Raw genomic sequence first — 18672 nt, 5'->3', positions numbered from 1 at the left:
TTATGAACCACACCAACAAACTACACCCACTGAACAGAAGGATTTCTGAAAGAGGACAGATGCAAAAAAAGGCAGGATTTTAAACATTAACAATGCAGCGGGTTTAAACATTTTGAAAGGTACCAACCTTCACCTTTACTGGAAACAAGTCACAACATAGAAAGACACACTAAAAATATCAATTGAAATGGCTTGAGTTAACTCAATCAAAAGACATATTAACACAAACAAGTGAACATTCAAGAATAAATTTGATCTATGACACAATGTTACTACAAAATCAATAAAATAAGGGGTGAGATTTAACCCACAAAAAAGTAAAAACACTTAAAGAAATGACAAAAGACAAATACTGATGACCCGGCTGACCTTTGACCAAAACATATATAACAAGAGTTTACATAGACCTTTAACCATGATGACCTGCAGATTTGGAATTCATGTTCTCAATGGGGCCTCAGTGGCAAAGTGGTCTAAGTAGTTACATGTACTATTGTAATTTTTAGCCCGTCAACACTAAGGTTGTGAGTTCGAATCCTGCTTGTGCATGAGGACTTGACTCCAATCTTAATTGACTATGTTAGTCAGTTTTCCTATAGAAAGTTGGTGGTTTTGTGGGCACTCTGGCTTCCTCCACAAATAAAAACTGGCCACCACTAAATAGCCCAAAAGCAGACTGTTTAAAAGTGGCTTTAAAACACAAAACAAATAAAAATAAAATCGTGTTCTCAAATGTCCAGCATACCAGTAGTACAAATTAGAAATACCCATCATTATTGCATGATAGTCCCATGGAAAGATTTATTACTATGGTTGGAACATCAGACAAACCTTGACTAAACATTATAGGTCATATATATGCATTATCTTAAAAAGAATATGAAATTAATTCCCAGAAATATTTGAAAGTTTTCTTGCAACCATTGATTGTATTCAGTCACTAGGTACTGGGTCAATTGATAAAATGTTTGTCCTCTATTAACGTATTTAACCTTGAGAGAAATGATGTTTTGGATGTACCAGTGTTAGTTAGGAATTTAGCCACAAATATGGCGCCTTGAAGTGAAGATATCTATTAGTGTATACCTCCCATTAGCACTGGTAAATATGCTAATGTTGTGTGTGTTTTTTTATTGCATTAATAGTATAATGTTCTATGAATAGTGCATTAGCATATCAAGTTAAAATTGAGAACTTATACGGTTTGATTAAAGGTTTTCCCCACAGACATGTGGGTGGGAAAAATCCATTTTCTGGCCATTCTCAAGTCGCTTTGTACTGTGTGGATTTTTTTTTCTGCATTTCAATATAGTGCTATAAAAGCAGGAGATATTCATTAGAATTAGATATTTAGAAGACTAGTTTTTTACAGTGCACTTAAAGTAATAGTTGTGGGTGGGTACAATTATCACAAACATCTGGTTTTTGTCATGATTTGACACAATGTCGTAAAACTGAATATTTATGGAGACAATATATTCCTGTTAAGGTGATATTGAGCGTAGATTAGGAATTATTTTGTTTAGCTGAGGTTTGAAAACAACAACATTTTAGAAAATTGATTAAATCTTGGAAATAGATTGAAGTGTTAAATAACTCTTTAGTGGATATCTTATTGAATAAGAGAAAAACCGTTTCAAGAAACAGTTAAAATTTCTGATTAAAGCTGGAAAATAGAAGATATTTCTTAGTACATAAATTATGGTAAATTTTGATATTTACCTGTAAGAACAAATTATCAAAGATTAATTGAAGGTATATATTGGACAAGATGGCTGTAGCTTCTGAAGGATTTAAGGATTTAATACCAAGAAGTCAATTCTATGGTAGGTACATGTAGTTTTTTTGGGGTCTTTTTGATATACTTTGTTGCAATGGCTTTAATGCTTTTAATAATTAGCTATGACCATAAAAAATGACTTAACATTGAATTTTAATTGAATTATGATAATTTGATGGAAATTTGATTTGCAAATCTTAACACATCTATAAACAACCATATGTGTCCACAGGACACCTTGTCCTGCTTGTGTATAAACAACCATATGTGTCCATAGGACACCTTGTCCTGCTTGTGTTACTATGGATTCATTCATTTTTATGGATTGGGACTTATAAAACTTATATTATGGGTACCATTATTTGTTTCATACCAGTTTTGATATCAATCTTCTTTTTATGGGGTACCAGTAAGCTTTTATGTGTGAGGTACCAGTTTTGTGTTTGTTGGCCATCGATCTAATATTTGTGGGCGTTAAATATTCAGCATAACAAATGTCAATACCCAAGGTAGATAACTGACTAAGTAATGTACATTCTGTAATGGTATATCAGAAGATGCCATGATGGCTCAAACAAAATCTTGATCTACAAAAGGAGAAATTAATGGAATACTTTTATAAATTGAGACTTGGATGGAGATTGGTCTCATTGGCACTCATACCACATCTTCTTATATCTATATATGGTAAAATGTTCGTGAGATCATAAAAAACTTGGCCTCAGACGCTTATCAATGCCTAATCTTTCTTATAGATAACTACAAAGTCTAGAATTAAAATATAAAAAAATGTATAGGCATCATCAAATATTAAAAACATTAGACATGAGAGCTTCCTGGAATAACTGTCCATAATTACTGTATAACAGTGTGAAGGATAAATAGGATTATTTCTACAAATAGAATAAACACTATTATTTGATAGAGAACTAATTAATATTATTTATATAGCAGTGTAATAATATGTTATCATTATAATGTTATAATTGTCATAATGATGTATTTAATATATACTTCGTGTGTCATAATTAAATTGAGAATGGAAATGGGGAATGTGTTAAAGAGAGAACAACCCGACCAAAAAGCAGAAAAAAAGCCCAAGGCAACAATGTGTCTTAAAAGAAGCAAGAAAACCTGCAGTATAACTCTATTCTCTAAGTCTTTGTAACTCTTGAACTATATATATTGTTAAATGTTACATGCAGACAGATGGGTTTGTCTGCCTAGTTCAAATGCAGTGGATGTAAGCAAATAAAACTTTGGGCAGCCTTTTTATGACTTTCAACAATAAGAGAAACCAATACTGTATACTTAGCTATAAATGACCCAGACATGAATTATATGAAATGAGAAAACTATTGCCTATTTTATGACTAAACAATTTCCGAAAAATAAATATGACAGACGTGAACCAATGACAACCACTGAACAACAGGCTTCTGACCAGGGACAGGCACATAAAGAATAAGGCATATCTAACTTTGAAATAAAATTTAACATGTTTTTTTCCCAATCCATATCTAAATGGTATCTCAGAAAAATTATTTATTTGAAAGGATATATATTTATATACAAATTATATGTGATTTTACTGAAATCTTTCATAAACACAACTTGCTGAAATTTTGTTTGCTTGTAAATAGTCATATATGTGAATGAAAGTTCAAAATTTTTAAAGTTGAATATAGGTTATACTTTTCTTTCTTTCATGAAATAAGTTACCTCTTTTCTTTTAGCCTCCTGTGTTATATATATTTATTTATTTTACAGGCCATTCAATAGATTCATTGGACCCATGGGTTAGACAGTCAAACTCCTCCTTACTGAAAACTGCCCCGGTGGAGCTCAAATCAGTGAGAAATCGGTCCAGTAGTAATGATATCAAAAATGGACACATGTTTCTGAAAGATCTAGTATGTTATCTGTCTTTGTTAGAGGCCGGTAGACCAGAGGACAAACTTGAATGTAAGTACTATTGATTCATTATTTTTTGTGGGGTACCAATTTGTTAGAAGCTGTTTAAAACAACCCTCTTCAAGACTTGAAATTTGTTCTGTTTTGGCAGATGTTTGTTTTCTGGTTCACAACACATACAATTTTGACATGGATTGACAAAAGAACATGTTTTGTCTAGTATAAAAATGAGGATTAGGTATGATTGCCAATGAGACAACTCTTCACAAAAGCGAGACTAAGCTATCCTACTTTCTGTCGTTGTCGGTGTCGGCGACGGCGGCCACAAATATTCACTCTGTGGTTAAAGTTTTTGAAGTTTTAATAACTTTCTCAAACTATCCTGGATTTCTACCAAACTTGGACAGAAGCTTGTTTATGATCAAAAGATAGTATCGAGATGTTAATTTTGTAAAAATAAAATTCTGTTTTTTCCTTATTTTACTTATAAATGGACTTAAATTTTCTGCCGGGAAATATTGCATTCACTCTGTGGTTAAAGTTTTTAAAATTTTAATAACTTTCTTAAACTATCTTGGGTTGGTACCAGACTTAGACAGAAGCTTGTTTATGATCATAAGATAGTATCCAGAGGTAATTTTTTTTTTTAAATAAATCCATTTTTTGGTATTTTACTTTTAAATGGACTTAGATTTTCTGCCAGGAAACAACTCATTCACTCTGTGGTTTAACTTTTTAAAATTTTAATAACTTTCTTATACTTTTTTGGATTTGTACCAAACTTGGACAGAAGCTTGTTTATGATCAAAAGCTAGTATCTAGAAGGAAATTTTGTTTTCTTCCAGTTAACATTACATTCAGTCTGCAGTTAAAGTTTTTAAACATTTATTAGATTCATAAACTATCCTAGATTTTTACCAAACTTGGACAGAAGCTTCTTTCAATCAAAAGATAGTATTATATTTTATTGATTTATTTCCTCATTTTTGTTATGCTTGCGATTAACAGAAAGAGTAGGCGAGACACTGGGTTCTGTGGAACCCTTACGAATTTTTTTATACTTTTCTTTCGCATACAATTAATAGAAAAACAAATGAAAATAGGGTTATAATACATCCATGACACAACATTAGTTCATGTACAGCAAAAGACGTCACTGACGCTAAAAAAACAGAACACAACTGTTATTCCTGTTTATCATCCTAAAGTTATAGTGTCATCCTAAAGTTATAGTGTTAAGTTTATACTATATAGGAAGAAAAACATCTTTTTTCATTGTAAATCAGTAGAGGCTTTTTCCTGTTGCAAACAATTAGTAAAAGAAAAAAATGTGATGGATATCATTCAGTGTTATACAGAAAGATTTAGATTTAAGGGTCAGAGGTCAAAGAAAGATTTAGACTTAAGGGTCAGTACATTTTGACTGTAGCCAACTTTAAGAGAACATTATGCTGATTGTTTATGTCAGTCAATCGTAATGGGTTTTCCTTATTAATTCCCTATTTTCACCTCTTTATATCATGGTCATTAATTTGACCACTGGTCATTATGAATGTAATTATATATCAATAAAAAGACATTAAAGGTTATTCAGTGGGTATATTATTGATATGAAATATATTTATATCATATGTTTATTTATAGAGTGGTCAGTTTATGCTATTATCACTTGCAGTTCTTTCGTTTATTCTTGGCCAGATGTAAATAAAATATGTCATGAAAGCTAGGTTCTTTAAGGGATTTAATTTGGTTTTCAGTAAACAAAAAAGAAGAATGGGATGAGTTACAAATTAAATACCAAGTTACAATTACTGTAAATTCAGAAATTATTGTGTGCATTTATTATTGCGATTTTGTCATTCTAGACTTAAATGCGATTGTAATTTTTATGATTTTGAGGAAAATCCTGTTTGATTCATATAAAATATTTCAAAATGCGAGTTTAAATTATTGCATTTACAACCTGTAGCATTTTTCGCAATAATAAAAACCTTGCATTAATTTCTGAATTTACAGTAACCCAAGTTTGAATTAATAGAAACAGAAAGGTGTACAGCCTTTTATAGCTGACTATGCAGTATGGGTTTTGCTCATTGTTGAAGGCTGTTTGGTGACCTATAGTTGTTAATTGCTTTGTCATTTTGGTCTCTTGTGGAGTTGTCTCATTGTCAATCATACCACATCTTTTTTAGGTGTATATAGCATTAATAATTTCAGAGATATATAAATCAATTAAAAATTTATGAATTATGTCTTTAAATGTGTAGAAAGTATGTAAAAAGGGATGGAAAATTAAAATTTTTCCACTTCAATTGTGGTTTTCCTCCAAAATATGTTCACAGAACTTTGATTTAAGATTACCGTATGTTTTATTGCTGAGAATATTTCAGTTTTTGTGCCCCACCATCCTTCCATCTGAACGGTTTCAGGTTTAAGTTTTTGTTCAAGGTAGTTTTTGATAAAGTTGAAGTCCAATCAACTTGAAACTTAATACATGTTCCCTATGACATGATCTTTCTTATCTTTATGCCAAATTAGAGTTTTTACCCCAATTTCATGGTGCACTGAAAATAGAAAATGATAGTGGAATGGCATCCTTGTACTATGGACACATTTTTGTTTACTGATATGAAATTGATAATCAGTCTAATTTATAGCTTTCAGTTTTCAACCTTTATTAGAATTTGACTACATGTATTACCATTGTTTATTTCAGTTATGTTCAGGTTATATGACACCGATGGTAACGGTCTCCTTGACAGCAGTGTGAGTATTTAGAGATTATATTCATACATGTGGCTCTGAAAATTGGGATGCAAACAAAGAGATATGTTCACATTGAGCACAGTGATCTTTATTAGGGCCCCCCCTTCAGGCGGGTCGCCCTATAGTGATCAGTCTGTCCGTCTGTCCGTCCGTCTGTAACACTTTAACTTAGTGTACGCTCCATATCTAGAGAACCATTATGATTTCATACTTTATACTTTACATGTTTATTAACCACCACCAGAGGGCGTGTCATGATGTATGTACAACTTCCTAGGTCAAAGGTCAAGGTAAAAAAAAATTTGATTTCAGTTGACAACCCTGTGTCCTGTGGTGAAGATCGTGTCCGCTCTATATCTTGAGAACCGTTATGATTTCAAAGTTAATACTTGACATGTATATGAACCAACACCAGAGGGTGTGTCATAATTTATGAACGACTGCCTAGGGCAAAGTTCAAGGTCAAAAACTGGTTTCAGTTGACAACCCCATGTCCTATGGTAAAGATTGTGTCCGCTCTATATCTTGAGAACCGTTATCATTTTAAAGTTTATACCTGAAATGTATATAAACCAATATCAGAGGGTATGTCATAATTTATGTACAACTTCCTAGGTCAAAGGTCAAGGTCAAAAACTTTGGTTTCAGTTGACAACCCCGTGTCCTATGGTAAAGATCGTGTCAGCTCTATATCTTGAGAACCGTTATCATTTCAAAGTTTATACTTGACATGTATATAAACCAACACCAAAGGGTGTGTCATAATTTATGTGCAACTTCCTAGGTCAAAGGTCAAGGTCAAAAACTTTGGTTTCAGTTGACAACCCCATGTCCTATGGTAAAGATCGTGTCCGCTCTATATCTTGAGAACCGTTATCATTTCAAAGTTTATACTTGACATGTTTATAAACCAACACCAAAGGGTGTGTCATAATTTATTTACAACTTCCTAGGTCAAAGGTCAAGGTCAAAAACTTTGATTTCAGTTGACAAACCCATGTCCTATGGTAAAGATACAATTTTTTAATGCACATTATTCACAGCGGGGCCCACAGAGATGGCTCCCATCTCAATGATATCTAGTTTTACCCCTGCTTTAAAAAAGTGGGGGTATAGTGTTTTACCTCTGTCTGTCTGTCTGTCTGTCCGTCAGTCCATCAGTCCATCCTTCAGTCCCGTGAATATTTTTTGCGCATCTTTCTTAGGAATGACAATATAAGGATTTCTGAAATTTGGTTTCTGGGTTTATATAAGTCAGCTATATTTTGTGATGTGTTTTTAGATTCATCACTCAACAACTTCCTGTTAAGTGAACACATATATATATTTACACTATTAAAATTATCTGCTTGTGGCAGAGGTATAATCAATGAGCAGTAGCTTGCAGTTTCACTTGTTTCAATTTAAAGCATGAATGAAAAGAGTTGGTCTATACAACAATGAGACAGCAATCCAGCTAATAACCAAACAAAATTTCGATGGCAACATACTGTTCTCTTCATTAGAACTTTTGTTTGTATTATTTAATCACAACTTTTAACTTAAGGAATAAAGCTAACTTTACTGTACTGACTGCTTCAATTAGTCCTTAAGTGGTGGATAGATAAAACAAATAATTGATGGTCTGACATGAAATGGGTGTTGGTCCATTGTTGAATGCCTTAATATATATTTTGAATCCTTAATGTTCTGACTTTTATCTATTTTACTGGCTTACCTATTTGTCACAAGTGAAACAGCATTTTCAACTGTCAAATTAGTAATTCAGAGCTGACTAACTTTTAAAGTTATGGTATACCTTGACTCACAGATAATATTATAGTTGTTTATTTTGGTTCAATTCACTTTTTACTAAGTTCTAACTAGGAATAAAAAAATAATCAAAAAGTAAATTTAATTGTGCTTTTAATAATGTATTATTTCAGTATGCTTGTAAATATTGAATGCGTTTGATATTGTTCAATCTGTAGGTTTTATATAGGGGTTTGTGAACAATTTGTTTTTTGTTTGTTTTGTGATGGTGTTGACATGATGTTTGATTGCTCTTTTGAGTATTATCTAACTTTTAATGAAAGCCAATATCATTACTATTATCTCCAATCAACCAGTAAAAACCCATAAGGAATTACATGTATGTAATCATTTCAAAGATATGACTAATTATACAGCACTGAATTTTAATAAAAATATGACAAGTGGTTATACCTTCTGGTTAAATACTGAAAATAAACATAAAAACGAAAAAAAGTACTGAATTTAGGGAAGATTTTATATGTACAAATTGTATTGAATTTATGAATAATAATTAAATTGTAACATAGGTATACATTTGAATTGATGATATGAAAAACTTCAAAAAGGCTGAATAACGTTGAAACATATTTATTTCTAGTGGATTGGGAAACAAGTTTTGCAACTTATATTAATCCCTTTCCACTTTGTGGGTGCGAGTGCTGCCTTCATTGAATCAATTTTGCTGGAAAATTGATAAGGCTTAATTATAGGAATTATACAAATTAAGGTGCAATAATCCAGGTAAAAGTAGAAATTTCATAACTTTAAATTTAGGTAGAAGCTTTAGAATTAGATAAAAAGGTTTACTGAGTTTAAACCAATTTGCAATTTTTGCTTAGAATATAAAATTTTTGTCACAGAAAGCTAGCTTAAATTTGTATCAGACCAAACACCAATTTATTTTAAAAAGTATGTTACAAACTGACAATCTCAGTGTTGACAGGTTAGTGATACAGTACCAGTAGTTTGACATCTTAGACCACTCAACCACCAAGCCACAATATATGTTATGGCCTTATACATTATAACTGTAATTTTTGGTAAATGGAGAACTTGAATTAGTGCTTATTATTTTGATAATTCAACTTCAGATATTAAACATGTTTGTGATTATGTCAATATGATATTAAACATGTTTGTGATTATGTCCATATAATATTAAACATGTTTGTGATTATGTTCATATGATTTTAAACATGTTTGTGATTAGGTCCATATGATATTAAACATGTTTGTGATTATGTGTATGATATATTGAACATGTTTGCGATAATATCTATGATATTACACAAGTTTGTGATTATGTCTATGATATTGAACATGTTTGTGATTGTCTTTGTAGGAACTGGATTGTATTGTAAACCAGATGATGTCAGTGGCAGAATATTTAGGCTGGGATGTTTCTGAACTTAAACCTGTAAGTATACTCCACATTGAGAGGATAAATATTCAAATACAAACATATGGTATGATTGCTAAGAGACAACTATCAGTGGTGGATCCAGGGAGAGGGTTCCAGGGATTGAGACCCCTTTTTTATTAGCTTTTCTCATCATTTGGTGTCCGTTGTCGTTGTCGTCCATCGTTGTCAGCGTTAACTTTTTACATTTTGAACTTCTTCTAGAGAACCACTGAATGGAATGAAACCAAACATAGTATGAATGTTCCTTATGAGGTGCTGACCAAGTGTTGTTACTTTGTAGCCGATCCATCATCCAAGATAGCCACCAGCGGGGGACTTAGTTTACCATAGGACCCTATGAGAAATGCATACAAATGACTTTTTTTAGAGAACCACTGAATGGAATGAAAATAAACATGTTATGAATGTTCCTTATGAGGTGCTGACCAAGTGTTGTTACTTTGTAGCCGATCCATCATCCAAAATGGCTGCCAGCGGGGGACTTAGTTTAACATAGGACCCTATGAGAATTGCATACAAATGACTTCTTTTAGAGAACCACTGAATGTAATGAAACTAAACATAGCATGAATGTTCCTTATGAGGTGCTGACCAAGTGTTGTTACTTTGTAGCCGATCCATCATCCAAGATGGCCCCCAACAGGGGACTTAGTGTAACATAGGACCCAACGGGAAATACATACAAATGTCTTTTTTTTAGAGAACTACTGAATGGAATAAAAGCAAACATAGTATGAATGTTCCTTATGAAGTGCTGACCAAGTGTTGTTACTTTGTAGCCGATCCATCATCCAAGATGGCTGCCAGCGGGGGACTTATTTTAACATAGGACCCTATGGGAAATGCATACAAATGACTTCTTTTAGAGAACCACTGAATAGAATGAAGTCAAACATAGCATGAATGTTCCTTATGAGATGCTAACCAAGTGTTGTTACTTTGTTGCCTGTCCAAAATCCAAGATGGCCACCAGTGGGATGACTTGGTTAAACATAGGAGTATGATAGGACCCTACGGGAAATTCATACAAATGACTTTTATTAGAGAACCACTGAATGGAATGAAACTAAACATAGCATGAATGCTCCTTATGAGGTGCTGCCAAAGTGTTGTTACTTTGTAGCCAAATTTTATCTTTTTTTATATGATTTAAAAAACCCAAGTAGAGTCAGGTGAGTGATACAGGCTCTTGAGAGCCTCTAGTTTTCCAATGGGTACATATATTTGAAAACCCCCTTTCTCCTGGGTTGGGAACCCCCTTTTAAAATTGGCTAGATCTTTCCCTGACTAACCATACAGACTAAAGAATAAACCTATGCTATCTCGTGTTAGATGAGTCTAAAAAGACCTCCTATTTTATTTTAACTTAATCTACAGTTGAATTTCTATTCTTCAAATGTGTTTAAATTTTGTCATGAACTGTTTTATTAGCTCACCTGGCCTAAAAGGCCATGCGAGCTTTTCTCATCACTTGGCGTCCGTCGTCGTCGTCTGTCGTCGTTAACAATTTTTCAAACATCTTCTCCTCTGAAACTACTGAATGGATTTGAATGAAACTTAAAATGATTGTTCCTTAGATTATCCTGCACAAAGTGTGTGCTTCGATTTTTGATCCATCAAAAAACATGGCTGCCGTTACTTAAAATAGAACATAGGGGTCAAATGCAGTTTTTGGCTTATATCTCAAAAACGGAAGCATTTAGAGAAAATCTGACATGGGGTAAAAATGTTCATTAGGTCAAGATCTATCAGCCCAGAAATTTTCAGACGAATCAAACAAACCATTGTTGGGTTGCTGCCACTTAATTGGTAATTTTAAGGAAATTTTGCAGTTTTTGGTCATTAGCTTGAATATCATTATAGATAAAGATAAACTGTAAACAGCAAAAATGATCAGCAAAGTAAGATCTACAAATAGGTTAATATGACCAAAATTGTCAATTGACCCCTTAAGGGGTAAATGTCCTTTAATGACAATTTTTCACAATTTGTTCATCATATTTGCTAACTTTAAAAAATCTTCTCCCCTGAAACTACTGAATGAATTTGGATGAAACTTAGCATGATAGTTCCTTAGATTATCCTGCACAAAGTGTGTGCTTCGATTTTTGATCCGTCAAAAAACATGGCCGCCCTTACTTTAAATAGAACATTTTTGTCGAGCCTGCAACTTTTGTTGCAGTTAGCTTGATATAGGGATAGTGATCCGGCGGCAGAATTGAATAACTATATTTGGTACGTGCGTTCCTTGCAAGGTCCTCATGCCTGTCGGACAGTTTTCACTTGACCTCGACCTCATTTCATGGATCAGTGAACAACGTTAAATTTTCGTGGTCAAGTCCATATCTCAGATACTATAAGCAATAAGTCTAGTAGATTTGGTGTATAGAAGAACTGTAAAGTGTACATGTCCAACTGGCAGGTGTCATCTCACCTTGACCTCATTTTCATGGTTCAGTGGTTATAGTTAAGTTTTGTGTTTTGGTCTGTTTTTCTTATACTATATGCAATAGGTCTACTAAAATTGGTGTATAGAATGATTGTAAGGTGTACATGTCTGGCTGACAGGTGTCATCTAACCTTGACCTCATTTTCATAATTCAGTGGTCAAAGTTAACTTTTTTAGTTTTGGTCTATTTTTTTAATACTTTATGCATTAGGTCAACTATATTTGGTGTATGAAAATATTTTATGATCTATATGTCGGTTACGCAGGTTTTATTTGAACTTGACCTCATTTTCACAGTCCATTGCTAAGTTTTAAGTGTTTGTGTTTTGGTCTCATTTTCTTTATTTATAAACAGTAAGTCATATATATTTGTAATATTGAAGAATTGTTAGCTGTACATGTTTGCCTGGCATGGTTCAATATGTTCAATAAGGCATTGTTTACCAGGTGAGCGATTCAGGCTCTTGAGAGCCTCTTGTTCTGTGCTACTGTCTCTTAATTTATAGATGAATGAGGTGAACATATAATTGCTTGTTTGCTAAATTGATTGATTAAAAAATAATTCATGGGGGCTTGAATTTATCAGGATTTTACCACGTAATGGCCCTTTTTGTTGAATATTTTACCACAAGCAACAGCATCATATTCTAATAAATGATTAAAATCTAGTGGAGTTGTATACAGTATATTTTAACAAGTTCTTAACTGTTATTTTATGAAGTTTAACATACACTTTGGTTTGAACTAAAGTGACATACTATTTTGTAACATAATCTGTTTGTTTATGGCACAGATAATTACTCTGCTCTAATTAAAGGCGTAGCAATGAGACAAAAATACAAATAACCAGTTATACATTTTGATTAAACATGCACTACTTGAAATAGCTATTAAGATTGATATAAATTAAAATACAGCTTTATTTATAATTATAAAGAATGAAAGACTTTCTTGAATAACCCCATGTGTTAAACATTCTAGTTATATTGCAAAGATAGTCAAACTGTGCATTTATTTGTTTTGTGTTGACTTTTTCTGACAGAAGCAAATTTTTGACATGATATGCAAATCACCTGTGCCATGAAAGTGATCTTTCCAATACTAGTTGTGGGAAAACATAAATGTTTGTTCCTTTTACACCCCTAGTTTAATGATTTTCAGTCTGCATTCTTTTTTCTGTTCATTCAGCCTTCCTCTGTCCATCTATCAAGCTTCAGGTTAAAGTTTTGGTCAAGTAGTTTTCAATGAAGTTGAAGTCCAATCAACTTGAAACTTAGTTCCCTATGATATGATATTTCTAATTTTTATTACCAATTTAGAGTTTTTACCCCAATTTCATGGTCCATTGAACATAGAAAATATTAGTGAGAGAGGCATCCATGTGAATTGTAGATGTATCCTTGTTTATGTTAGTAGCAAAGCCCCATAACACTGGCCCAACATTAAACAGCTGATTGACACATCACTGTGGAGTTTATTTAGTTTCAGGCCATCAATATTTTATATTAAAGTGATGATATGTTAGATAACAATATTATCACATTCAAATTAAAATAAAAATTTGACATGATTTTTGATGAAATTTTACTGTATTGTCATTTTTTTCATCTTTTGAATTTATGAGTTTAGGCCAGACTTTTTTTATTATCTGTTTAACGAGAAAATTTGTAAAAAAATAGGGTCGAGGGGACGAAAAAAAAAAAAAAAAAAAGTGCAAAATTGGTCCAGTCGACACTAAAAATAAAAATAAAACCAATCTAAGTGACCCTTTTTTTTTTTTTTTTTTTTTAAGAATTTATCAAAATACAAGAACAATGGAAGAAAACAGACCTCTAGATTTCGAGCTGGGCTACTAAAATTTGATAAAATTTAGTTCAAAATACAAACATCATTTAGGAATAATTTGGTCTGGGCTACCAGCTTGAGTTTCCTAAGTTTTATCCCTGTGTAGGGTGCAAACGTGTACTGTAGGGTGCGAAAGTGAAAGGGAGTGAACGTGAATAAAAAAAGTGGTTTTTCAAATGATTTGGTCCCATCCATACACAAAATTCAAAAAGCATTATTGATTTTAATTGATATCTTTGATACTATTTTAATATGCATACTACGATACTACTTCAAAGGAAAAATATAAACCCAAACTCTTCCAAAACGTTGACCGGCATGTCAGGTTCAACATCTGCCTCGTTGGTTATAATGCGGCTGATGCCAACATCTTCCGGTAACTCATTGGACAACATGACCCCGATCGTCTCATCTCTATTACACTTAACAAATTTGAGTGAACACGAACTTCTCTCTAGTGATCGGACTTAAAGTTTAATGTAAAAAAACGGTCCCTTCCCGGAAGTTGCCGTTTTGTTTGACCATGCGACAAGAGATAAATTAATAATCGCAGACCCGAACTCGTACTTTTTTTTTTTTTTTTGAGGATTTCGTAACAGTCGGCGGAAAAAATAAAAATAAAAGTAGGAAACACCACTTTTATTTTTATTCTGAAATCGGACAATGTGGAGTCGGCGGATCTCGTTAAACAGATAATAAAAAAAGTCTGGCCTTAATAACTAGAAAATTTTAAATATATGAAAAGTTTTATGTACTTAATGATAGTTGTTTAAGAGTTGTAAAAATTTTATGCGCACAATTTATTCATATTGATATTACAAATGTAGGAGTTGTCTTATCTTTACTATTAAACGAGAAGACCTCATTTTGTGTGTCGCTTCTCTTCCTTCCACGATAAATTAATCATCATGTGTCTGTGTCTTAGTCGGTTTTAGTCATTTATACAAGATTCATATCCTACCATTGGCATGTTAATAAGGCTCTCAAAAGAAAAAGCACTGATGGATTGTCCTAGAAGCATATTTTATTAAACTAATAATGATTTATATATAAGCAGTTACATTTATTTTATGTTTGAAGCGGTGTCATATGGTATTTTGAACCCCCTAAAAATTGAACCCGGGGTCAAAATACCATGCGGTAAATTGACCCCGGGGTCATTATACCGCATGGTATTTTGACCCCAGGGTCATTTTTCACATATGGTATTTTGAACCCCCCTGCGGTATATTGAACCCCCCTGTTTTTGATAAATAATATTGCAGATAATCTAATTTAAAATTTATTGGCTATTAATTTTTTTAATTTGAGGTCTATGGTAGGGGGTTCAATATACCGCAGAGGGGTCAAAATACCATGGCTAAGTAAAATTTTCAAAATATCTTTTCAAGCATATTTAATACATACAAACTACTCATTGGAGTATTATAACCATGTTAAGGAGTTAGAATAGCTAGAATTTTTGAAATTTAAGGTCTATAGTAGGGGGTTCAATATACCGCAGGGGGGTCAAAATACCATGGCTAAGTAAAATTTTCAAAATATCTTTTCCAGCATATTTAATACATACAAACTACTCATTGGAGTATTATAACCATGTTAAGGAGTTAGAATAGCTAGAATTTTTGAAATTTAAGGTCTATAGTAGGGGGTTCAATATACAGCAGGGGGGTCAAAATACCATGGCTAAGTAAAATTTTCAAAATATCTTTTCCAGCATATTTAATGCATACAAACTACTTATTGGGGTATTATAACTATGTTAAAGAGCTAGAATAGCTAGAATTTTTGAAATTCAAGGTCTATAGTAGGGGGTTCAATATACCGCAGGGGGGTCAAAATACCATGGCTAAGTAAAATTTTTAAAATATATTTTCCAGCATATTTAATACATACAAACTACTTATTGGAGTATTATAACGGTTTATCCCTTGAATGCCAACATCCTTTGATCTTCTGACAATTTACCTGTAAAATTATGTTGGCATTCGAGGAATAGGTGCAAGTAGTTATCACAACAAAAGCGCATGCTTATCAAAACAATCATACTAATTAAACATAGGTAATTCCAGGTAGCTGAATCTAGTTCATGTTTGTCAAGTTGTTGAACATTTTTATTGCTGTTACTGCTTGAACCAATATTCTCTTAACATAAAACTTTGAATTTTATTTTAATTGTTGCATCACAAAGTGTGCCTATTGTCAGGAATTCCAGGTTGCACATATTCTGCAATAGACTCTTTGGACTTTGAAGTTTCTTTTTAATATTTCTATAGTTGAGTGTGCTGTAATATCCTCCCATATTACTTGCTGGAATTTGAAACTTTGTATCTCATGTTAAATTACACTGTTTTATTTTGTTCAGTTGTTCAGGATATTTTTCTTGGTTATGATATTAATTACACCCTTATTATTGTAAGTGATTCATAATATATTGTTCAGGTGTTTGTGATGTTTGTTAATTTTGAATAGCATAAGAGAACTTGATTAAGTATTTATATACTGAAAAATTGCACTAAAATGAATGGCAGTATTACTACGACTGGTCTTCACTCTTTGCCATAGAGATCGTACAACTACTCGAGTTCGCTTTAGGCATTTTGAATTTATGAGAATTTTCCAAAACATGGTTTCTCAATGAAATAAACATAATAGTTCTTGAAAAACTGGTCATTATCGTGATACATGGACTGCCCGTAGGACAGTGGTATTGACTGCGACAGCGATAATGACTGAGCCGAAGGCTCAGTCATTATCACTATCTTAGTCAATACCACTGTCCTGTGGGCAGTCCATATATCATGGTAATGACCAGTTTTTCAAGAACTATTATATAATTATTTGTTTGTAGACAGAGCACACAGAAAGCAATACATATATCATAACATACGCAAACATATTACTTACTTACTTACTTAATCCTCTTCGTGCATACTTGCACATGAGGCCACTATAATTAACCAACGCCCTCCACTGTTGCCTGTCTTGTGCCTTTCTTTCAGCTTCTCCCCATGTCATTCCCATGATTCTTAGTTCGCTCTCTATTGTACGTCGCCATGTTTCTTTCGGTCTCCCTCTCTTTCTTTTCCCCTCTGCTGGTGTCCAACGAAGAGCTATCCTTGTGATGTCATGTTTGTCTTTTCGTAGAACATGGCCTATCCATTTCCATCGCCTTTCTTTAATTTCTGTTCTGATGTCTCGTTTCAAGGTTAGGGTGTATAGTTCTTTATTACTGATGGTTTTTGGCTAGAAGATCTTGCAAATTTTCCGAAGACATGTATTGTGAAAAGATGACAGTTTGTTGAAGTCAGATTTTATTACCCTCCATGACTCTGCACCATATAGCAAAACTGATTTTACATTGCTATTATAGATTTTAATTTTTGTGGACCTGGATATTGATGTTGTTTTCCATACTGTTCGTAATCTGCAGAAAGAAGTTCTGGCTTTGTTGATTCTTGCCATGATATCTTTGCTAGTGCCATTGTCCTGGCTGATATTAGTACCTAGATAAGTAAAATTTTCCACTTCTTCTATGTTGTCTCCTTTAAGTGTTATTGGTTGTTTACTAGTTTTGAAATTCAGGCTAATTATCTTTGTCTTTTGTGCATTTATCTTTAAACCTACAGATAGAGCAGTCTCATGTAGTCTTGATGTTTTGTTCTGCATGTTTGCTCTAGTTGTTGATAATAGGCATATGTCGTCTGCAAAATCTAGATCTTCTAAGATTGTGTTCATCGACCATCTTATTCCAGTTACTCTGTTGCCAAGTGTTCTTCTCATGCACCAGTCTTAGACAATGAGGAAAAGAAGGGGAGAGATGACGCATCCTTGTCTAACTCCAGATTGTACATTGAACCAGGTGTATTGGGTTCCATGGTGTAGGACACAGCATCTGTAGTTGTTGTAAAATAATTTGATCATGTTAATTATTTTCTCAGGTATGCCATACGATCTCATTATTTCCCACATGCTGTCTCTGTCCAAGCTATCAAAAGCCTTTTCAAAGTCCACAAAGTTTATGACGATGTTGTGTTGCCATTCTATGCACTGCTCAATGATGTTTCTGAGTGTGAATATGTGGTCACTACACCCTTTATTGGCTCTAAAACCTGCTTGTTCTTTCCGCAGGGTGTCATCTAAAGCAACTTCTAGTCGCTTGTCAATAACTCTAAGGAAAACTTTTGCAGGGACAGATAGTAGAGATATACCTCTCCAGTTGTTGCAATTTTTCATGTCACCTTTCTTGGCAAGTTTAACTAGAAGTCCTTCTTCCCAATCTTCAGGTATAACTTCTTCCTCCCATATTCTGCTAAATAGTGTTTGTAGTATTGATGCTGTTGTTTCTACATCTGCCTTAAGGAGTTCTGCACTGATGTTATCTACTCCAGCTGATTTACTATTTTTTAGCTTGCATAATGCTTTCTTTATTTCACCAAGTTCAATTTTTTCTTCTGATATATCTATTTCAATCTTGTCTTCGGTGTTATCAAATTGAGCTGGTTTGTCTGGTGGTTCTCTGTTTAGAACTTCCCGAAAGTGCTCTGCCCATCTTTCAAGTTTCTGTGATTCTGATGTTAGTACCTCTCCATTCTTGCTTAAAACTGGTGTGTCATTGTTGTTACTTTTCCCACATAGCTGTTTAGTGATCTTATATACAGTACTTAGTTCTCCATGTTTGCATGCCTCTTCTGCTTCATT

At 33.2% G+C, this 18672-nt stretch overlaps 1 protein-coding gene across 10 annotated transcripts in view; it reads left to right on the top strand.

Annotated features, from left to right (window-relative positions):
• Nucleotides 1–18672, top strand: part of LOC139511306 (diacylglycerol kinase beta-like) — a 142738-nt gene that overhangs the window by 44668 nt on the left and 79398 nt on the right. For all 10 annotated transcript variants that reach the window (XM_071297939.1, XM_071297941.1, XM_071297938.1 and 7 more), the window contains 3 exons: nucleotides 3551–3745; nucleotides 6411–6460; nucleotides 9597–9671. In XM_071297939.1, coding sequence (XP_071154040.1) covers nucleotides 3551–3745; nucleotides 6411–6460; nucleotides 9597–9671 — 320 coding nt within the window. The remainder of the gene's footprint in view (nucleotides 1–3550; nucleotides 3746–6410; nucleotides 6461–9596; nucleotides 9672–18672) is intronic.

This window comes from Mytilus edulis, chromosome 2 (assembly GCF_963676685.1).
Source record: "Mytilus edulis chromosome 2, xbMytEdul2.2, whole genome shotgun sequence".
NCBI classification, from domain to species: Eukaryota; Metazoa; Mollusca; class Bivalvia; order Mytilida; family Mytilidae; genus Mytilus; species Mytilus edulis.
This window is presented reverse-complemented; position numbering and strand designations above follow the sequence as displayed.